The sequence below is a fragment of the Lupinus angustifolius genome, chromosome LG11 (genome assembly GCF_001865875.1).
Source record: "Lupinus angustifolius cultivar Tanjil chromosome LG11, LupAngTanjil_v1.0, whole genome shotgun sequence".
Taxonomy (NCBI): domain Eukaryota; kingdom Viridiplantae; phylum Streptophyta; class Magnoliopsida; order Fabales; family Fabaceae; genus Lupinus; species Lupinus angustifolius.
The window spans coordinates 25,619,512-25,643,674 of NC_032019.1; the positions used below are offsets into that span (position 1 = coordinate 25,619,512).

Genomic DNA, 24,163 nt, shown 5'->3' on the forward strand with positions numbered 1-24,163 from the left:
GTTTATTCAAATGTTCCATGTGAATATGAGCAATTATTCTATGCCAAAGCCTTGCATCATGATTATCATTAGCTACTAAACATGTTATAGGTAAAGCATAATCCATGTCAATCATATATATTATTTATTCTCTTACCAATAAGTTTAGAATAATTAGAATCCTTACTTTCAATGATGCACTTATCTGGGTAGAACGCCACGTGAAATCCTTTGTCGCATAATTGACTTATGCTTAGAAGGTTGTGCTTGAGTCCTTCAACATATAGTAATCTTCTATAGTATTTCATGGTGGCTTTCCAATTCTACCATATCCAAGAATTTTTCCCTTGTTGTTATCACCATATGTGACATATCCTTTGTCCCTTGGATTCAGGACATAGAATTTACTTTTATCGTCCATCATGTGTTTTGAGCAGCCGCTATCCAAGTACCATAAATTGCAAGTGGCTATCAAATTTTCCTACAAAACAAATTAAGTTTTGTTAGGTATCCAATATTCTTTGGATCCTAGGTGGTTAGTACCTTTCTGAACCCATCTGTATATTCCTAAGGGTACACCATATTTCTTAATCATGCACGTGTTTGGTGTATGCCCATGAAATTTACAGTATGTGCATATGGGTTGATAAATGTCTATCCTAGATTTTTCAAATCCATGGATACTTTTCTATTGAAAGATGATTTTCTTTGGGACACTTGGTTTCTTAAAAATATGGCTTTTTGAATAGCCAAGACCTCTGCAGTCTGTTAAGTGTGTTTGATCATCAATAATCTTTTCTAAACTTTTACCACTCTTGTTTAGCTTATTAAGTTCAAGACTTAATGTTGATATTTTGTTTTCAAGACTGATGCAGTTTTGACAAGAGGATGATGAAGGTTTGTTTCTAAATGCATCTAATTCAGACTTTTGTTTTAGAAACATTTTTGTTAATTTGACATATTCATCATGCAAGTCATTAAATGTAGATTGAAGTTCAAAGAAGAAAATAGATTAGAGTCGTTTACCTCTTCATCATCAGAATGATGAGATGCCATGAGTGATAGATGTGCTTGCTCTTCGTTTTCTGTTTCAGATGCAGAACTGGTATCATTGTCTTCCCAAGCAATGTATGTTCTTCGTCTAGTCTTCGTGTCATTCTTTCCTTTGAGAGAACTCTTTTTCAAATTTGGACAGTCCATCTTCATGTGACCAGGTTTGCCGCATTCAAAACATGTAAAGTTTTGATTTGAGGTGGAGACATCATTGTTCTTGGTGAATTTCCTTGTTTGACCAGTCTTTGCGCCTTTGTTCCTTTTTATGAATTTGCTAAATTTCTTCACGAAGAGACTCATATCTTCCGTATCATATTTTTATGATTCATCTCCAGATGAGTCATATCTATCGACTTTTGCTTTTAGAGAAATATTCTTCTTCTTCTTTTCTTGCTCCTCATGTTGATCAAGTTGGCTAAGTTCTAGTTCATGTTCCTGCAGTTAGCCAAACAAAGCAGCCAAAGACATTTTGGATAAACTTTTCTTTTCAGAAATTGCAGTTACCTTTGGTTGCCATGTTCTGGTGAGTGATCTTAGAACTTTCAAGTTTAAGTCACTATTTGATAGAACTTTGCCAAGTGAAATAAGGTGATTGGTAAGGTGAGTAAACCTCTTTTGTAAATCAAGAATTTTCTCTCCAGGCTTCATATGAAACATTTCGTATTCCTGGGAAAGAGTGTTAAGTCTCGACCTTTTTACTTCCTATGTTCCTTCGTGTGTGGTCATTTCTTTTGCAGACTTACAATTTGATACTTTAAAGAATTCATCAATACCAAGTGCAGAGGTGAGGATGTTCTTTGCCTTTAAATCATATTGCACCTTCTTTTTGTCTTCATCGTTCCATGAAGATTTTGGTTTTATTTCCTTATACTGTTGATAACAGTAAATGGTATATATGGTCCTTCTTCAATGACATTCCATATGTCCAAGTCTTGAGATTCAATAAAGATCCTCATTCTAATTTTCCAGAAATCATTGCACTCTCCAACAAAGCTTAGAGGGCGGTTGATGTTGGAACCTTCTCCTAGGAATGATCTTGAGGCCATCTTGATATAGGATCAGACTTGAGAATATCTTACGCAAATATAGCTCTAGTGCCAATTGTAAGAACGAGGTCACAACTAAGAGGGGGGGGGGGGGGGGGGGTGAATTAGTTGACTTAAAAATTATGGCCACTTTTTCTGCAAAATCAAGAGTTAACGTGCAACGGAAAATATATGCAGAAAAATAATCAAGATTAAATGAAAGAGATAAGGGAGAAGAGAATACACACTGATTTTTATACTGGTTCACCTTCTAGTCCACCGAAGGCTACGTCTAGTACTTTTGCACCACAAGAGATTTCTTCACTAAGAATTATGTGAGTTGTAATTAATATCTCACCCCGAGATTTCTATGTACCTTACACACTCCCTAATCCTTATTCACTCTTGGAAAACACCTTTCCAAGTGATTCTAACCCCCTTTCTTCTCACGCCCCGTGAAAGAAAGTATTCTGCAACAATATTGAAGAATGTACAACAATGGAAAATAGCCTTTACGAGTATGAAAGTAGTATAACTTACAATCCAATCAACTCTTTATGTATACCAAGTAATAATGCTCTTTGAAAATTTTGAAATACTTTTAAGCAACTTCATAAAAAAAACTTTGAAAGTTAAGGACTAGTTGCAAAAAATGTAGAGAAATAACTTCAGAATAAGTTTAAGAGCTTTTGGAAATTGTATAAGAGTTGTGTGTTGTTGTATATGTGTGTTGTGAGAGTTAGAGCCTTTATATAGACTTTCCAAACACCCATGGTGCCTTTCTGAAAGTGTAGGAGTTGTTTGAAGTGAAGAGATTTCGTTTGGAGTGAGAACATTTCATTTTGAAATCTGAAATCTAATGCAACAACTCTCAGTAATCGATTACTGACAGTGGGTAATCGATTACCCAAACTCTATGTCCACTGTTCATTTAAAATCGAATTAGAGTAATCGATTACAACAATCTGGGTAATCGGTTACTCAACTTTTCAAAACTGGTAATCTGTTACTGAAAGACAGTAATGGATTACTCTGAACAGTTTTAAGTTGGATAACTCTTTTCTCACACACGCAACCTGTTACTTAGATGCAGTAACTCGTTACACACTATTTTTTTGTTTTAAGTATTTTAGAGTGTTTCAACTTTCTTTAAAAATAGTTTGACCTTTACTACTTTGTATATTTAAGAGTTTTAGGATAGAAGTACCTATAGAGAGTTAATCTAATTATCTTGAAGCTTTAATCTTTTTTATCTTCATAAGTATTCTTCCTTTTCTTCTTTTTGGTGATGTTAGTGTCTTCATCAAAACCGTGTCAAGGTCAGGATCAAAGATCTTCTTCACAATCATCTTAAGACTTCTAATAAAAATAAAGCTTACAATATCCTAAGTCTATAGATGAAACCCTTGAGTCTTCAGCTCGTTGTTTATTGTACGATCTTCAAGCATACTTATGTATGTTGTCTTCATCAAAAATTAGGTTAGCGTCAAATGTGCAAGTCTTGACTCTTTGCGCTTTCAGGAGACAGCCAGCACTCTGAAAATGATTAATTCCTTATCCAAAGGGAGAAATAATACCCTTAGGAATACCAAAATATAATACACATGAATAAAATGGAAATGTAAAAAACCTTATAATAAACATTATATATATTAAGAGAATAAAGTATCTCCTCACACTAGGATATTGTTGAGAATAATGTAATACATTTAGGTAGTTTCGTTAATCAGTTAATAGATTACATAATCGATTAAAAAGTATGTTATTTCTGTTATGAAAGGTATTGTAGCTGAAATGAAAAAGGCGAAACAAAGTATTATTCAATATTCCTTCTTCTTACATCACACACGATAATTAATTACCCGTATCTTAATCGATTAAGTTCTTGGTTTCTTTCTTTTCTTATAACAGTGGTATCTAGAGCTAAGAGATCATAGATATGTGGAGATGCCAAGTTAAGGTACAAGAAGCTTCAAGTGGTGAAGCTCACAGTTGTGATCAGAGACTCAACGAGAAAAGGGGTGAAAGTAAAGCTGCAAAAGGAATATGGCAACATCACATGGATTGTCAATGAATCTTCCAATTCTTGATGGGAAGAACTATGACCATTGGAGCATTCAAATGAAGGCAATATTTGGGTTCCAAGAATGTCTTGATGTTGTGCAATTTGGGCTGCAAACAACAGAGGAAGATGTTGTGGAGTATAGGGAAGCCATGAAGAGGGATTGCAAGGCAATCTTCTTGATTCATCAATGTGTAGATCGTGTCAACTTTGAGAAGATTTCTGCAGCTTCTTGTTCCAAGGAAGCATGGGAAATCTTAGAGAAAAGTTACTCAGGTAGAGTGAAGGTGAATAAGGTGAGGCTTCAAACACTTGGGTGGCAGTATGAATTGCTGCAAATGAATGAGCAAGAGTACCTTACAAGAATTCATGGTTTGATCAATCTAATGAATTGTAGGATCAATTTAAGACAAGAAGACATATTTCACGAGGTTATGGTTTGAACAAACATAACCTAGAACTAAGGTTGAATCTGTTTTATGATTGCACTTAATAGATTAACCTCTGTGTTAATCGATTAACTGTATTTAAATTTTAACACAGTTAATCCATTATGTTCCAACATAATCGATTAAAATTTTAAAACATTTTTAGCTTAGGTAGTCGATTAAGGGAACATATAATCGATTAAGGCAATTTGAAAAAGCCCAGGTAATCGATTAAATAAGTCATAAAAACAGATTTTGACACTATTTGAATTAGTTTAGAGGTTTGCTAAGACTCTAAGATAAGGATCTACCTAAACACCTAATGTGCACTTAACATAGAGCCAAAAGAGCATGGAAGCATGTACAATCAAGAATGCGTTTTACAGTTAAGAATACATGCATATAATGGCGATAATTGAGCTTATTTAGGATTATCTAGATGTCTAGCATGCATTCAAACACTTAGGTATTATATCAGACAGAACATGTGATTAGACATTATAGAACAAAATTTATCACGATGTTTGGTTACGTCACATGCTTTACCTCATCCTTATCAGGATGTTTGAAGTTTCCCACATTTGATGTTTTCTTTGGCCTTTCTTCAATTCTTGATTCTTGTCCTTTTCTTTCATAGTGTATCAATTCTTGAAGCGTTTATCCTCATGAGTACCTACAAAATAGTAAGCATACATTTCCTCTCCTCTTTTGGAGATGTCTTAATCAAGCATTAAATTCGCATAGGCTTTCCAAAAAATAGTTTTTGTTAAATTGCATTAATATGATATTTAACTTGTTGTGCTTCAACATGATTAGAAAATCCTATATAGTATTCTACATTTACTTATAACCAGAGCCTTCAATCATTTGAGAGAATAACATTGGTTCAGTTGCATCTCTTAGCTTTTTGTTCTCCCTCTGTTAAAATTGAAGATAATGAATGACCCAAGACACCCAAGACAATGACTAAAGCCCAAAATTTTTATGATTTCAAGTTGTGTTCAAATTGAAACTTTCCATTTTTAGCATTATTTCAAAATTTTGTTTAGTTAGTTTTAGTTCAGTTTCCTTTTATAGTAAGTTTATGTTTTTCTCTTGTTTCCTTTTCTTTTCTTCTTGGGTTTATTCATGGACCTTTTAGAAGTATAAATGAAGGGTTTAGCTTAGTCATAATCATCAAGTCATTTATCATCTTTCTCATTTGTAAAGTAGAGCAACATTTTCAATACAAAAAAGGTGATTCATCTTTATTATGTTTTTGTAAGTTCCCTTTATCATTACTACTTCTTCAAAGTTATCCATGGCTTGTTCCTTTTTACATGGTATCAGAGAACCCTTGAAAGGGTGACTCTGTTGTTCCATTCTTGCTCTTTTTTCCTCATGTCTTCACTTTCTTTACCCTTCACATATTATGTCAATTCTTCTTTCTCCCAAGCAAAACAAATGACCAATCATTCAATAAATCCCATCCTTGATCTATCCAGCCCTTACTATATGCACCAAAATGAAATCTTAGGAGCTACCCTTGTATCATCTCTCTTGAATGGAGAGAATTATTACTCATGGTCACAAGTGATGATAATGGCTCTAGAATCCAAAAACAAGCTAGAGTTCATTGATGGAACTTTTCCAAAACCACCACCAATTGATCAGATGTTTGCTGCATGGAAAAGATGCAACAATCTTGTTGTGTGTTGGCTCAATCATTCTGTTGAATCTTCAATTGTGCAAAGTGTTTTATGGATGGAGGCAACATAAGAAATCTAGGCATACTTGCATCAAAGATACCATCAAGGAGATGTTTTTAGAATTTTGGAACTCATTGGTGAGATTCACTCAATCAAACAATGTAACTTATCAATTGGAGCATGTTAATATTAGATGAAAGGCTTGTGGTAATAGCTTGACAACTATAGACCTATTCCTCCTTGCTATTGTGAAACCAATTGCAATTTCACTTTGATTCCTACCATAAAAAACTACATGAAGATTGATTATGTAATATGCTTCCTAAGAGGTTTGAATGAACAATTCACCTCTGTCAGATCACAAATCATGCTTCTTGATCCCCTACCACCCATCAACAAGATATTCTCCACTTTGGTTCAACAAGAAAGACAAATGGAACTTGAGGATTTGAAATGTTCTGCATGTTTCTCAAGCAACAGCAATGAATCAAGACAAAGAGAAAGAGGACATAGAGGCATAATTGGCAACAGACCCATTGGAAAAGGAAGATTTGGGACATCTGAAAGAGTTAGAGGACAAAAAACCTGCACATTTTGTCAAAGAATTGGGCATACTATTGACACATGCTATAAAAATCATGGATTTCCTCCAAGTTACCAAACAAACTCCATAAACATTAACAACTACACTAGACAAGGAACCTCAGATCTATTAGATGAACAAGATGATCTTATTGACTCAACATTCAAAGAAGATAAATTAGATCCAATTTTAGCTTTCACACCAGCTCAACATAATGCCTTAAAGAGTTTGATACAAGATTCCATGAATGAAACAAAACACAACACAAATCAAATAACCTCCAATTCCATCACTGCTTCAGATCAACACACTTCAGGTAAATCATTTATTACACCATCATACATATGAAAATCAACCGTTTAGGTTCTTGACACATGAGCAACAAACCATGTATGCCACTCCTTCTCTTTATATCAAAATTTCAAGAGGATTAAGCCCCTTTTAATCACATTACCAAATGGCAATCAAGTGGTTGACAATTATTCAAGAACTGTTGTGTTCTCTGATGACCTATACCTTACTAATGTTTTGTATGTTACTGTCTTCAACTTTAACCTCATTTCTATATCAAACTTCATCACTTATCTAGGCTGCACTCTAATCTTTTCCATCAATCATTATCAAATTCAGGACCTACATTCCTTGAAGGTGATTGGTGGAGCTAAGCTAGAAGGAGAACTATATGTGTTAACTAAATCAACTAAGAACTATGTTAAGCCGCAACATGTTAATACTCATGTTAGCTATAATGATTGTAATTTGTGGCATTCTAGGCTAGGCCATTTGTCTTATGAAAAAATGAATACTATGCAAAATGTGTTCCCTTTTATAAGATGTAATAAAAGCACATATCCTTGTAAGATCTGTCACTTAGCTAAACAAAGAAAGCTACCATATTCTATCAGCACTACTAAATATATTACTGCCTTTGAATTGATTCATATAGATATATAGGGTCTTATCTCCACACCTTCAACTTTTGGCCATGGATACTTTCTTATAATTGTTGATGACAAAACTAGGTTCACTTGGTTCTTTTTCATGAAACAAAAATCAGATACTAATCAACTTATTAGAGGCTTTGTGTCTTATGTTGACACTCAATTCAATTCAAAAATTAAAACCACTAGAAGTGATAATGAAAGGAATTTCTTATATACATCTTTCAAAGGGAATAGAACATCAAACCACTTGTGTTGAAACACCCCAACAAAATGGAGTTGTTGAAAGAAAACATCAACATATACTAGGAGTTGTTAGGGCCCTGATCTTTCAATTTAACATACCCCATTGTTTTTTGGAATCATGATGTCTCTCATGCCATACACTTAATCAATAGGCAACCAACTGTTTTCTTGTCTAACAAGTCACCCTATGAAGAACTTTATTAAACCTTGTCTGACATTAAAAATCTAAATGTTTTTGGCACCCTATGTTATGCTTCCACCCTTGTCTCACATAGAAGAAAACTATATCCTAGATCAAGGAAGTGTTTTTTCTTAGGCTTAAAAAATGGAACCAAATGTTTCATCCTTCTAGATGTTAAAACGAATGAAGTTTTTTTCTCTAGAAATATGTCTTTCTTTGAACACATTTTCCCTTTCTCCAACAAGATTACCAATATTATAGATAACAACAACATACATGTACCAATCCTACTTGTTAGCCAACCTGATATCTTCTTCTATCCTACATCAGAGTATGATGCCTTACCCACCATAACTTTTCCTATAGAGAACTTACAAACAAATTCTGACCCTAGCTTAGATACCCCTAGCAATCAACATAGTAGAAGACACTCACAAAGAACTAGAAGACCACCTGATTACTTAAGAGACTATCACTATAGTATGATCCATGCCACATATACACAAGAACCTCACATTAAATATTTTATTAGCAACTCTCTCACTTATGATCAACTGTCTAAAAACTATAAGCACTTTTCATTAGCCATATCCATCAATCAGACCCTTACCCATTACACTAATGCTATCAAACAAGAACGTTGGCAACATGTTGTTCAACCAGAATTGAGAGCCTTAACCAATAATAACACTTGGATTTTAATCCTCTTACCCGATGACAAAAAGGTTATAGGATGTAAATAGGATTTTAAAATTAAACACAACTCTGATGAATCCATAGAGAGATATAAAGCCATGTTAGTGGCCAAAGACTTCAACCAAACTGAGGGTCTTGACTACATGAGCACATTCAGTCCAGTTGTGAAAATGACAACTATAAGGGTCCTCTTGTGTCTTGTTGCTTTATACAATTGGCATCTGCATCAACTTGACAAACACAACCATTCTACATGGAGATCTCATGGAAGAAGTCTACATGAAGATTCCACAAGGTCTTCACAATATTGATTCCAATCTTGTATGCAAACTAGAAAAATCCATCTATGGATTGAAGTAGGCTAGCAGGAAATGACATGACAAGCTCACAAACACTTTGGTATAAATTGGTTATGTTAAATCCCTTTCTGATTATTCTCTATTTACTAAGATCACTAACATTGGCTTTACAACCATTTTAATGTATGTGGATGATCTAATATTGGCAGGAAATGATTTAGAAGAAATAATTCACACCAAGAACACCCTTAACAACAAATTCAACATCAAAGACATTGGTGAATTGAAGTTCTTCTTAGTCATGGAAGTTTCAAGGACTGCTAAGGGCATATCCCTCTATAAAAGAAAGTATACTTTAGATCTTCTACAAGAAACAAGTTATTTATGAGCAAAACCAGCATCAACTCTAATGGAATACAACACAAAGCTTCACTCTCAATCAGCAACTCCTCTTGAAGATATTACCTCTTACAAAAAGCTAATGGGAAAGTTATTATACTTAACCCACACAAGACTAGACATATCCTTTACCGTTGGATTCTTAAGTCAATATCTTGCCTCTCCCATTGATCTACACCACAAGGAAGCCACCAGGATTATTCAATATCTTAAATATTCACCTGGGCAAGGAGTCATCTTCCCAAGCAACAACACTACAATATTAAAGGGCTACTCAGATTTAGACTGGGCAACATGCTTAGACACCGGAAAATCTTTGACAGGACGGTGCTTCTTTCTAGGAACAACTTTGATTTAATGGAAGAGCAAAAAACAGAACACAGTTTCCAAATCTTCTCAGGGGCTGAGTATAGAGCTCTTGCCATGGCTTCATGTGACGCACAATGATTACTATATTTATTCAAAGACCTTGTTATTCCTCATCCAACCATAGTTAGCATCTTCTGTGATAATAACTCAACACTTTAAATTGTCACAAATCCCGTTTTTCATGAAATGATGAAGCACATCAAAATCGATTGCCATGTTGATCGTGAACGTGTCTAAAACAATACTATTCATCTTCTACCTATCACCACTTCAAATCAACTTGCTGACATTCTCATAAAAGCACTTTCTCCTCTACCTTTTCAAAAACTCATGTCCAAACTTGGCACCATTCATATTTACATATCAAGTATGAGGGAGCTGTTAAAATTGAAGATATTGGAGGACCCTAGACACCCAAGAGAAGGACTACAAAGCCCAAATAATTTCTGATTTCAAGTTGTGTTCCAAACTGAAACTTTCCGTTTTTAGCATTATTTCAAAATTTTGTTTAGTTAATTTTAGTTCAGTTTCCTTTTATAGTAATTTTCTATTTTTCTCTTGTTTCCTTTTCTTCTCTTCTTGGGTTTCTTCTTGGACCTTTTAAGAGTATAAATAAAGGTCTTAGCTTAGTCATTATCATCTTTCTCATTAGTAAAGTAGAGCAACATTTTCAATACAAAAGAGGTATTCATCTTTGTTATGCTTTTGTAATACCATTACTCCTTTCAAAGTTATTCATGGCTTGTTCCTTTTTACACCCTCTACCGCATAACGAACTTTCCAAACCAATTGTCTCCCTTTTTCTTTTCTTATAGTTTTTAGGAGTTTCGATTAGGAGTAATTTTATTTTGAGGATGTGATTTTGAAATGAATCCCACGTTGCAATGAATAACCAGTATAATAAGTTTGAGTTATTTTATATTGGGACATCAGTATAGTATGCTTACATAATATGAGTAGATTACACTGACATCCCGAGTTTTAGTAAAATTACACAAATCACGCCTCACTTTTCTACACCTACACAAACCTCCTAATTTTTTATACTTTCATAACACTGACAACCCTTGCAAGTGAAATAAGTATGATTTTTTGAACAAAAAATGTTATAAATGCAATTAAATTAAACAAAATATCGTATATTGTGGAGACAAGTCCAAATAATATATGAGTCGATACCTCTTTATTATTTTTGGTTCGTTGCGATACAGTATAAGAGCGATTTAAACAATATCTTTTTAGAATTGTTGATGCATTTTATAACAAAAAATAATAAAGATACATTGATTTATATATTTTTTGATATTTCCTCACAGTATACCATGTTTTGTTTAACTTAATTGCATTTATCACATTTTATGTTTAAAAGATTACACTTATTTCTCATACAATGGTGACCCAGTATAATGAAAGTATAAAAACTATGAGAGGTTTGTGTAGGTGTAAAAAAGTGAGGGATTATTTATGTAATTTCACTAAAATTCAGGGGTATCAGTATAATTAACTCTAATATTAACAATACTATAAAATCTTAGAAAGAACAACGTAGTATGCAACTCAATTCATTATTATCTCCGATGGCAAAATATTTTTATTGACATTGTCTGTTCATAAGGTACGCTGGATAATATATTATCATGTACTGTACAAGAGAATATGATTAAACTATTAGACCATGTTTTAATAATTCAGGACACTTCATAAACAATGACAGGTGTTACACATCAAGTCTTAAACTATTAAATCTTAAATATATATATATATATATATATATAATATTATTGGAACTGAATTAAGGAGACCTAGAATATATTAGACTGTAATATATATGTCCAATTAATATTGATAATATATAGATTTATACATAGTTAGTATATTCTGTATCATTTATTTATATTATTTATATTTAAAATTCAATGATATTCAAGTATTAATGGTGAATGATATAATGATCGTATAAAAAATTCCTTACAATATCAATGCATACATCTTTTTTTCAAGATATTATCTTATGAAAATATAAATAATATTATTGACAGAATAAGTTTAATATCTAATGCAACGTTTTTCTTCTTTAAATAATAAATAATACCTTTAAGACATCTACCAAACATTGCATAACTGTGAATATAGTATAAGCACTTTTCTTTTTAGATATATGATATGAAATTTTGATTGCGTGCATTCAAATTTCAGGAGAGTACCTCTTTTAAGAAACTGCAGTTGTGTTTTTTGTGATTAAACAAAAAATAGGTAAACATACGATATGAGAGTTCATGGTCTAATAAAATACACAATGCCAAAAGCAGAGTTACCCAATGAAATACATTCCTCGTAATGCAGATGGCTCAGTTATGCATGGGAGTTATAAGACGGGTTATGAAGGTGTGTTCCTTGATGTCACAATCAAAGGCTACGGGACAACTTCCTAGTTTTTTTCTCCTTGTAGTGTTCATTTTGGCTTGAGAGATTATAATATGTAACTAACCGAAGTGAGATGTGCCAAGTGCCAACAAAAGTCGGTTCAACCGATAACAAATTGCCTAATAACACACAAGGTTGATAGTTCAAATCTCACTATACACATGCAAACTTCATTAGTGAATAATCTATAAGTATTTCAATAAATGTCAATTGATCTATGATACCTGCTCTCATTCCAATGATCCAATCAACCCCAGATATTCAACTCACCCAAACTTTCGTTTAAAGAAAAATAAACTTGTTATTTTTGCCCAGTAACAAAACTCTACTTTTTAATGATGTGACTCTGATCTTAGTTGATAATAATATTTTGGACACTATTGGGTGAAGATTGATACATATAATCACATATATTGGAAGATTAGTGACTATTTTCGGACACTACTAGTGACTATTGGGTGAAGATTGTGCCTACATATGATCACTTGCCACTAGTTAATGCAAGGTGAAAACAAATTTCTTTCCCCAATCTCCTTGGGTTTTAATTATATACAATGGGTTTTACCTCAGTGTACTGAAAAGTAATCTTAGCAGCAATGTACACAAACTTGTAAACTAGTCATTGTTCTTGGGTTCACTTGATGCATTCACCAAGCGTTCATTTTGAAGTAAGTGAGCAGGAAAGGTGGCTTTGCAACTGCTAATATGTGATTTTAACCTTGGTATGTTTGGATGTGCACTTCTACATCTGTGGCACCTCAATTCCATAGATAGTAACTTATCATCATCTTTCAATGTTGCTTTTCCATGACTAGAGATCTCATCCATTACATCAACCGAGTCACGGAAGAAAGCAGTGTTGAACGAGTTCCAGTGCTTCTTATTCTTCAAATGTTTTGATTCGAAGTCTTGGCTAATAACATGTAAATGTAGTTGTCGCATTGATGGAACCTGCAGAAGGGAAACACGTCTAGAAGGTTCAGTATATATATGTATAATGTATGAAGAAAAAGACTTCACCAGCAACTGAAATTTTCAGTTAACATGTTATACACCAAAAACCATGCCCAAGAAAATGAAAACACTTAACAAAATCATGGGAATGCAGTTCCTTGCACTTGATTGAGTATAACATGATTGAGTATATTATATAATATCTTATTTATTTCACAATCTCAAACATCCCTATTAACCATTTCCCTTGATGAATTATCACTTTAATAGTCTCGAGCTATTAAAATTTAAAATATACATCCACAAAGATACATGTGCCAGAATCTTTCATGAGTCAAAGTCCAAGGATCTATGTTTTCTTTTCTTTTGCTTGAAGGAGAAAGAGAAAAAAGTTCTTGAATCTGCTTACCGAGTGGTATCCAAGACGGAATACCAGTGAAGCATTCTCATGCAAGAACTTCTCCACCCACTTCAAACCCACATCATGCATATTCTTCAATAATTGAAGGTGTTCATTTTGGGCATCTGCCAAGCAGTCAAGACCTCTAGTTCGTGCCAATACCAGAACATGCTTCTTTGCCTACAAAACACAAGGAGCTCAGTTTGTAATGGCAAGAACAGCATGGCATGAAAAATGAAGAGGGAAGAAAAAGAAAAAGGGACAAGTTAGACCTTGGGATACGCATCATTCAATACAACAATATCTTCAGATATTTCAAGCAAGTCATCCTTATGCTTTTCAGGATGAATAGCTATTTGGTGAAGTGCTTGAGCCCACGAACTCCATGCCTTATTCATGGACCCATCAGTTCTTCTATGCTCTGAGTCCACCTTTTCATCCCTAGAATCTGTAATGGTTGATCCAAAGTCATCCCGAGTTTCCTTGTATTTCTTGCTTTTTTCAGATCCGTGATCAGCATCTCTCTTGCTCTTTTGATCAGTATTTGTGAAATTATTTTTATAGCAACATTCAGACTTATTCTGCAATGCCAAGGACTGATTTCCAAGGTTTTCATTTCTTACATTAGTTTGCTCTACCTGGGTCCCCAAAATTGACACAAAACCTTCAAAAAGTGCAGCATAAGCCTCTTGGAGAATGTTGCAGCCTTTATTATAATCATTGTTGAGACAATTTGGTCTTTGTGGGTTCATATTTGGTCCAAGAACATGTATTACATGTGTTACACCCTCTCTAGTGAACAAAGGGGAAGACGAAGGTAGAGGGACAACAATAGCATTCCCAGGTGAAAGAGATTTTGCTTTTTCTTTGGTTGCATTCTCGAGTTCAGAACCAGCTGCATTAAAAATTGCTGCATTAACGCCTCCACCTCCAGGTTTTAACCGCCTGCAAAGGATTGTTCATTTAACCAAAAGATCATGTGAACAATGATAGGCTTAACTTACTGAAAATATACTCTCAGTTTGTTACAGGCATATAAGAAGAGCAAAAGCGGGCCCCAGGAAATAAGTCTAAATTAATGAGATCCACAAAATAACAAGAAGTTGAAAACACATGGCATCAAATAACAAGAATTCAACATATGCTTAAATGGTATATTGGTATAGAATCTTTAATCTAGAAGTTGATAAAAAATTACAGTCAACAGAAATTTCCATACATTGGTTCAGATACCTAGAGACTGAGAAAATCCCAAAGATGCAACACAGCTCGTCATCTAACAATCATAATCATACGCAACTGTGGGAGAGTTATCTTCTCCTATGTTTATTAAATAGCTACTTCAGCTTTATTTAAGGGTTGATCTTAAATGGAGATAGATTAATTGTATACAAGAATCTTACCAGTTGGCAGCATTAGCTATGACATTACAGCGCAAACCTCCTGTGGAATAAAGGCGAGTAATGTCCCCAACATGCGTAAAGAATTTTTGGGTGTTAACGTTTTTTTCTGCTGCTTTGGCTTTAACTAAGGACAGAATCTTTGATTTATGTGTCAAATCAACTAAAACAAGTCTGGCATTTCCAATCTTATTTGAGAACTCGGCAACCTTGTCAACAATAATATCAGCTGCCCTCTCATGGTTGAATTGAAAATCAGATGTTGAAATAGATGGAAATGCCAAAGTGGGGGCATCTTGATTGGCATCGGAACTAGCAGAGCCAACTGCTCGGCCTTGTGCTTCCTTTGACTCCAAGTAGGCATTATCTGGAATTGATGAAACTTTTTCTGTATCTTTGCAGCGGGGATCAACATTCCCATGTGTCTGGGATGTAGACTCTTTAATACCATTATCCGTAGATGCAGTTTCAACTGGGACTTCTGACTTTTTTAGGAACCTCATTATACCAACTTGAATTTTGGCATCTGGACTCTTCTGGCCAAAGCAACCATTTGGAAGGTTATGCAGTGGTCCAAGTGCACTGTATGTATTAAGGGCATCTTTGACATCACTCTCACTCTGGCAAAATGTTATCCGATTAAAGCCTTCAATTAGTTTGGGTAGCTCTTTCTTTTGAAGCATTCTATTTACAACTGCAGCAGCTTTTCCACCCTGCAAATTTCCTTCATGCCCACTTCGTTTGACTGATCGTGAAATACAAAGCTTTGCAGGAAGATCAAGTACAATTGCATGCACATCGATTTGGGGTCCACTCCCAAGCTTTATAAATTCTGAGCGCTGCACTTTTTCAAGATTGCACCTGTCAATAAATACACTCTTCCCACCCTTCAACGCTCTATCTGCACTGCTCAGGCACTGAGCTTTAGTTCCTGCTTTACCATTTCCAATGGTGTCCTAAAGCAAATGAAAATACAGTATAGCCAACTTTAGATAAGATTCAAAACCATTTTTGGTGAGTTCTATCTTTCCACATTCTTTAGGGGTGAGATTGAAGCAAAAGACTGAACCTCAACCATTGACATGATGTTAGAGTTACTGCCCTCTAACTTGATAGTAAAAGTTCAAGTTGCAGTAACAGTCTCTCTGCTCAAAGGAGTAAGGCTGCATTATCTGACCCTCCCCTGACCCCGCAATAGTGGGAGCCTTGTGAAATGGGCATCCCTTTCAGGAGTGGGGTTGAGATATTGCCAAAACCCTTAACCATGAATAAGGACTTCTTTGAGACTTTAACAGCAAACCATCATACTTAAAATTTCTTGTTTAAGGACATGTTAAAGACCAGACAGAATATGCTTTACACAAAAATAACAAATAATAGTTCACAAGAGTGGAGAACTGAAGATTATTAGAACTTATGCAAGAAGAACGAACCAACAAGCAACCCCTGAGATTTATTAACTGATGTTCGAAGGAATTATTCCAGCTGCCTAACATATGGCTAAGCAAATTAAACAGTACTCTAAAAGTCACAAATTTTACTCTCGCCAATATATTGATTGAATCATTTTATATAAGTAGATATTTTTTACAGCAATGAGACAGGAGACAAGGAAGGAATCAAAAGAAAGAGTATCAATGTCAAATACCATTGAAAAATGAAATTTGGATTACAGTTGGAAATGATCTAATGGATATTAATATTAATCAATGAGAAAACTCAGAAATGAGCTTGCAGGATTTAAACAGAATCCTTTATTTTCTTTCTCCTCCTAATGAAGTTTATCAAATAGGAGGAACATTTCATTATCTTCCATCCAAGCATATCCTACAGCCCTCAAAATAGGCAATAACTGGCATACATATCCCAACAAAATGTACCAATTGTATAGAATCTCTCAATTAAAGTGCATGTGCCAAACTCAGCTTGGAAAGTTTAAAGGCCTAAGACTCCCCCCTCCCCCCCCCCCTTAATCATCTCAAAGTATCATGCACACTACCAATGCTGGTAGGACTGAGTGGTAAGGAGCCATGCTCCTGTTTAGCCCGGTCTTAATTTGAAGTCTCGTAAATCGATAAAAAAGATGTCAGGAGAGTTTTGCTTCCTTAAATGGTCTGGCTCAACTTGGACTACACCGAGGGCATCAAACCAAAATAAAAACATCAAGCTAGCTAAAATGTAAATTTCACCCATTTTCCATCAACCCCCATGTTATTATCAGTTACAATATCCATAATGAAAACACAATAAAAAATTAATTCTGAAAGAGAAACCAGTGAGACATTTCATCAAACAGGTAAGAGGCAAGAAACTAAACCTGACAAACGCGAACCCAAGGACGAGTAGAGGATCGCATAACTTCTTCACAGAAGGTGGACTTCCCGCTCCCTGGTGCTCCAACTAAGATGACCAAAACAGGATTTCCCTCTGCGTTTAACACATTAACACAGTAATAATAAATAAAGGTTCTAATTTCCATGATTCATTTTCATACTCAAAGTGCTAACATGCACAATTGATGAAGGTTCTAGAACGTGTTTGACCTTTGGTTCCAGAAGCTTCGTCAATGTCCATTTCCATCTTCAAATTCGATCCTTTTTCTTAAGAACTTTCTCAGTTCACAGTGAATCCTTGTCCTGCTAATTGGTAATGTCTTTCTCTGTTAAATGCGAGTTTCAGATTTGAGTGGGTTATTTTGGGCCTTATGGGCTTTTACTTATTATTCAGATGGTGAAAGAGAAGTGTGTTTGGCATCATCATTTTCATTTTTGGACCCAAAAATCATTTTTATTGCTGAAAGTACCCTTCCATCCTCATTTTACTTGCGCATAATATCTTTCCCACATAGTCACCATCTTCTTCATCCTACTTATTAACCTCTTCATATCAATATCTACTAGGAGTCACATTGGATATCATATAGCAAACTTAATATATATAATATTTAAGTCATGAGACTCTCACATTTAATATATTAGTTTTTTAGTTTGACCGTACTTAAGTCTTAACAATACTACACTCATTATTCATCTTCATTATAACTTAATCACCAAGTTTGCTACTTAAATTTGTTTGTTTTTTGTACTACTAATGTATCCCTCACTTTATGGGTAAGGAATTAGTTCATTTTGGATGTATTATCTCTCCCAACAATTGTCGTTCTCATGAATTGAATCTTTGATATTTTAGTTTTTCGGGAGCAGAACCTTACACCACTAGACTAGATCAATACTCTAGTTACTACTGCTACATCTTGTTGGCAAAGAGTTACATATATGAGCTTCGACCCATTTGTTTTCCGTCATCTAGGTCATATGGCATCATGATCTTGGAACTTTTTACAAGTAAAGAGAAAGAAGAGTACATGTCATTCCCATCCTTTTTGTTTTCCTTTATGGCAATATGATGTTAGAGTCAAGAATTGTGTGGGACGAATTGTGATTACCTGTACCACTTTTTTCCAATTGGAAATTGTCATATATTTAAAAAAAATTATAAAAATAAAAAATATTTTGTTAATGTTGTTTAGTGGGATTTGATTCGCTTATTACATGGGAACGAGAATATTCGGTGATAAGAATTCTAATTAGTGTCCAACACACCAAAGTCGGAAATGTATTATTTTATTGAAATAATTCATCTCCACACCGGTCCATCCAAAAGAAACTTTTACATTCTCACATGCCCAAGTCGAATGTATTTTTTTTATAAATATTTTAGTTTGACTATAATATATGGGAACATATCATTTTGACGAAATTTTTCTTTAATTTGCTACAATTGTACTCTATACAACTTTCATAGATACACAACAAGAATGGCATGATTACTTTCACGATGTTGAGTTGTCAACCAAGAATGAACCTAGTAATGATATTAACAAATAATACCAAATGAATTCCCTAATTATGGCAACACTTTTATAAGGGTTGGCAAACTGATGCATCTAAGGTGGAAAATACTTGATATGATTCTCAGAGCCTTGTCAAGGCGACTAATAGTAATTTCAGTATCCGATTGATTTCCAGTTATTGGTATTATTGTTGATTCCCCAATGGGGTAGGAAGGGAAAGGATTGGACCATCATCTAGAAATGCTGCTAGAGAATAGGATATTGTATCCAATTTAATTAGGGTGTTTGCACTTATGAATCTCGAACCAGTTGGAAGATATTCTTTGACAGTTGGGGCACCAGAAGCTATGGCATATCCCAAAGCTGCTATAAGAGAATCTTAAGCTGACATTTAAAGGTAAGGTGAAAGAGTTCCTCCTTAGCTGCATACTAAAGAAGATTAGCACAAATGTCATTCTAATCGCCTGACCCTCCAAGACTTGAATCAGAAAGAGCTTTTATATACTATGATTCATTTTACCTTGCGGGACTTCTTTACATAGCCGAACGAGCCTTTCTCTCTTTCTCTAGTGAAAACGTTTGTAAAGGCCTTCTTCTTTGGTGGCCAACCCGCATGGCTAGTTTTGTAATTTTTTATTTATCATAGCTTCAAAGTGGTCTTCTTCTAATGATAAAGGCCTCCTATAATGGATCAAATTGTTATATGAAAAATCTTTGCTCTACCCCTTGTTACAGGTCTGATGTCATCTACCTCCATTTAGATGGGTTTTGGAAAGGTCATATCCTTCAATCTCATGATTGGGTCGACCATGCCAGATCATGAGTGAATAGCAAATAAAAAACGTACATAGTTGTTATAGTTGAAATATTTGGAATAATTCAACCACTTCTATTAGGAGTAGCCTTTTTAGTGCTAGCTGAATATAAAGTAATGACTTTTGTGCAACATCGAAAGGGTCCTGATGTAGTGGTAAGCCTAATTATATTATCTTATTATTATGCATGGTTGCTTAAAAGATCAAAGATAGCTTCTAAATGTTCTTTGCCTGAACAATAGAGGAAGCAACCTTGTGGCCTCTGTACTAGTAATGGAGTGGCTTACAACTTTCAATCAGAAAAGGAAAATGGAGTAAGGCAAGGGAGAAATAAGTTATCCCCTCTTCTCTTGTAACCAATCACCAATCATATACTAGGGGGTAGCGATTGTTTATTAAAAACACAGGACTCTACTAAGTGGTAACACAATGTATAGAGTCTAACACCTGTCTAGTGCTGGAAGGTCAGAAGGAGAAGTCTTATAAGCTTTGAATGGAAGCCTCGGTAAACGACAACAGTAACTCTAACTATCCTAAGGTAGCGAAGTTCCTTGTCGCATAAGTAGTGACCTATACGAATGATGTAACGACTATATTAATGGAGAGACAAGTATTACAAAAACAAAGGAAAAAATAATATGATAAGACATTTTTATCCTTCTATATACGATAGAATAATAGTTTTATCATTAAAAATATAAATAAAAACAAGTACTTGCAATGACGAATCTTGCTCTAAAGTTTAGAGGGGACAATAATATTTAATTATAATTTATAATTAAAATTATTTGATTAACAATAAAACATACACACAGATAGATATATATATATATATATATATATATATATATATATATATTTTGTTTCAATGTTTTAAAACAACATATTAATTCTAGATTAAATACTTATTTCAGTCCATCGTGTTTTTCGACCTTACTATTTTGGTCCATCAAAAAATTAAATCGTAATAAGTTTCAAATGTAGGTCAAATTAGTAATTTTACAATATTTTACAACACGTGATATAGATTAATTTGACCATAAAAATACTAATTTAACCGACATTTGAAATTTTGGAGACTATTTTGGATTTAAACTGGTATGGTCAAAAAACATGAGGGATTGAAATAAGTATTTACTCTTAATTTTAAATAACACTAATTGACAATTAAAGATGCTAAAGAAAAATATTCATTAATTTAAAGTGTTACTTTTCGTTCTTTCTTTTAAAGGCTTAAACTTATCGATGATTGAATCAAATATACAAATTTCAGTTATTTCATTTTTAATATAAATCATCACATTGCCAATAAGAAATCATTCTTGATTAATGATTGAAACTAGGGCTGGCAATGAACCGAACCAACTCGGTATTCGTTCGAAACTCGATTCGTTATTTAAATCGATAAACTTGGTTCATGAACCAAACGAGTTGAACTTGAACTAAAAATTGAGCTCGTTAAATAAATGAGCCAAGCTTGAGTTGAATATAGTTCGACTCGTTAGGTTCATGAGCTAACTTGATATATTTATATATATATATATATATATAAATGTATATATATATATATAAATGTATATATATTTACATATATATATATATAAATTAATTTTTATGTTTATTATGACCTAAACATTATTTTTTATATTTATTGTTATTATATGTATAAATAAGATTATGATTATATATATAAAACCTTTTGTAGTATTTTTTAAAATTTAATTAGTTAGTTAAGTTGTCTAAATGAACCATTCGAACTGAACCGAACAGTTCGCAAATTTTAACCGAGTCGAACTCGAGCTAAAAAAATAACTTGTATCGAACTCGAGACGAGTTTCGAGCTGTACCAATCCTTATCGAGCTGAACCGAGTTGAACTCTGGTTCGACTCGGTTCGGCTCATTTCCAGCACTAATTGAAACAATCTATACAAGAATGGAAATTCAAAATATATCAACACTGTCTGTAATTGCACTAGAATATGAAGTAATGATAATATAATGTTAAATTATCAATTGAGAAAATAAGAATATTTCATAAAGAAAGTATTGGTAAAAATAACTTACAAACACAATATGAATTTATGAGTGATGATGCGAATCATGTAATAAATTTTTTGGTAACAAAAATAAATTAAAAAAACCCACTCTCAAATGTGTAATGTTGTTTTTTATTAGATGTTGCTACAAGCCTATAATATTGTGTGACTTTGAATTACAACGTGAATAGAATAATGGAGTTATTTGTTAGTCATGTATGTTGTCCAAAATTGATAAATTAAGTTTTAATTTAAATACTCACTTGTAGGATCAAATAAATATTTTAATAAATTACACAAAATTTAATTTAAAAAAAAATCAGGAGGGAAGTTGCCCCCACCTACTCCTCTAAACATTCGCCTCTTAGTACTTGTAATGGAGAGAATTCTTGTTCCTTTTGTAAGTGGTGATTTTTCAGTCGGGATGTTCCTATTATTTGATTTGGGTTCATGAAGTTGGTTATTCGCAAAGCTTAGTTATTAATATTACAAAGTTAGCTAGTCAGGGAGAGAAGAGAAAATGTTATTCTTATTTGTTATAATGTTTTGATATTATGTCAGGCTATGTGAAATAAGAAATACATTTATCTTCTCATTCATAAATAACATTTGTTATTCATATTTATTGTGATTATTAACAATTTAATTATTAGATACTTTGTTTCTTGGTAAGAGAAATTAATTAATATTATTTAAAATACAATATGGTGTGTTCTTAACCAAATTAATATTTAGAACTATCTAACTAAACAACCTGATTTCCTAGACCTCTTGCATTGCATTATCATAACGAAAAAAGAAGATAAATTGCTCTTGTAACTCAGATTGAACCTTTCTTGGTGGAAGAACGGAATAGCGATGGAATCTTATGAAGCATTCAGGAACAAGAAGATTCAATCAGACGACGAATTCTTACATGGTCTAAGGAAATAAAAGGTCCGCTTCCGGCGATTTAATCTATATCAAACTTAGTGAAGTCCTATTAATTGTCTGAAGTTAATGATCAATGTAAAAAAGAGCATTTCCTTAACCTTGAGTATGTTTTGATGAAAATACTATCATAAATAAATAAGAAAACAATGGAAGAATTTGTAGATGGGAAAACATAAATTATATTAATAATTTTTATTGACGAAGCCACCAAAATCAACAGAATATTTTATGTGTGATATATATATTTATGTTGTTTTAAAAAATTAGTCATTACAATGAGTAGTTGGCGATGAACATCAAATGACAATTAAGTGATCAAATTTATTTTACATATTTTGACTTGTTCTCAAAATAATGTACTGCGTGATAAACTTCTCAAAATAATGTACTGCGTGGTAAACTTCTCAAAATAATGTTTTCAAATATTGCACATTGCTATTATTTTAAGTGAAAATTCCCAATATCTCTTTGGCATCACTATAACACAACTATAAACATGAAAATGAAATGCTATTTAAGAGGAATTATATGCCTTATTGATACATACACGATTAATCCAATCATATATATATATCACGGTTCAGATAAAAATTACTTACCATTGAATACTTTAGGAAGGTATATGAGTTGGACTAACATTCTCCACTTATTTAAATAATTATACAAACAACTATCCCAATACATAACACAAGTTTTTGACTCTTCTCCCATAAAATCAAAATCATTTATGACTTGTTTGTGGGTTGAGTTTTAGAGAGAAATGAAAAGAAATGAAGGCTTGAAAGTCATGAAATACAATGTGAGATGACTCTGAAGCCTTCATTTTCTTTTGCTTTCCCTCCAAAACTCAACTCGCAAATAGATTCTTAGGGCTTGTTTTATTCTTTAGGAGTTGGTAATCGGAGGGTAATAAAGGAAAGTGAAAGACTTAATAGTCATGAAATACACTTATAAAATAACTCTCAAGTTTTCCATTTTGTTTTTTTCCCTCTTAAAACCAACTTACAAACAAGATTTTAACTAAAGATAAATTAAGCCTCCAAACTTATCATCTTATTTAATGCGTTTATATAAGCCTCCACACTGGAAACAATGATATCTACTCCTGCTCCAGTCCCACTATCAAACATAATTGAACATTATTAGTTTTGTTAGTGTGTATGACTAGAAAGCATAATAGTAATCAACAATTAAACTCGTCATACCTAAAAGTTGAATGAATAGTTTCTTCTCTTAAAGCATTAACATTCTTCTCCTTACCAATTACAACACGTGTAGTGGCAATTGCGTCAATGCCTTCTGTGACTACATTCATTGAGTACTCAAGAAGTTTCACAGGTTCCTACATAAAATTAAATTAACAATCAATAGTTTTTTAGGGTGTTTTAAATTACACTC

The 24,163-nt window shown here is 33.4% G+C and overlaps 2 protein-coding genes across 2 annotated transcripts in view; both read right to left on the reverse strand.

Annotated features, from left to right (window-relative positions):
• Positions 12,876-17,848, reverse strand: LOC109361051 (transcription factor bHLH140). The gene is made up of 6 exons (XM_019606349.1): positions 17,671-17,848; positions 17,445-17,554; positions 15,131-16,083; positions 14,000-14,672; positions 13,737-13,907; positions 12,876-13,324 (listed from the first exon to the last, which is right to left on the reverse strand). The coding sequence occupies exons 1-6, from the start codon at positions 17,705-17,707 to the stop codon at positions 12,989-12,991; spliced, it is 2,280 nt and encodes a 759-aa protein (XP_019461894.1). The 5' UTR covers positions 17,708-17,848; the 3' UTR covers positions 12,876-12,988.
• The window catches only part of LOC109361262 (2-isopropylmalate synthase 2, chloroplastic-like), a 30,985-nt gene continuing 30,080 nt past the window's right edge, over positions 23,259-24,163 (reverse strand). Inside the window, exons 11-13 of the mRNA XM_019606659.1 lie at positions 23,971-24,107; positions 23,787-23,884; positions 23,259-23,495 (exon numbers count right to left, since the gene is read on the reverse strand). Coding sequence (XP_019462204.1) covers positions 23,797-23,884; positions 23,971-24,107 — 225 coding nt within the window. The 3' untranslated portion in view covers positions 23,259-23,495; positions 23,787-23,796. The remainder of the gene's footprint in view (positions 23,496-23,786; positions 23,885-23,970; positions 24,108-24,163) is intronic.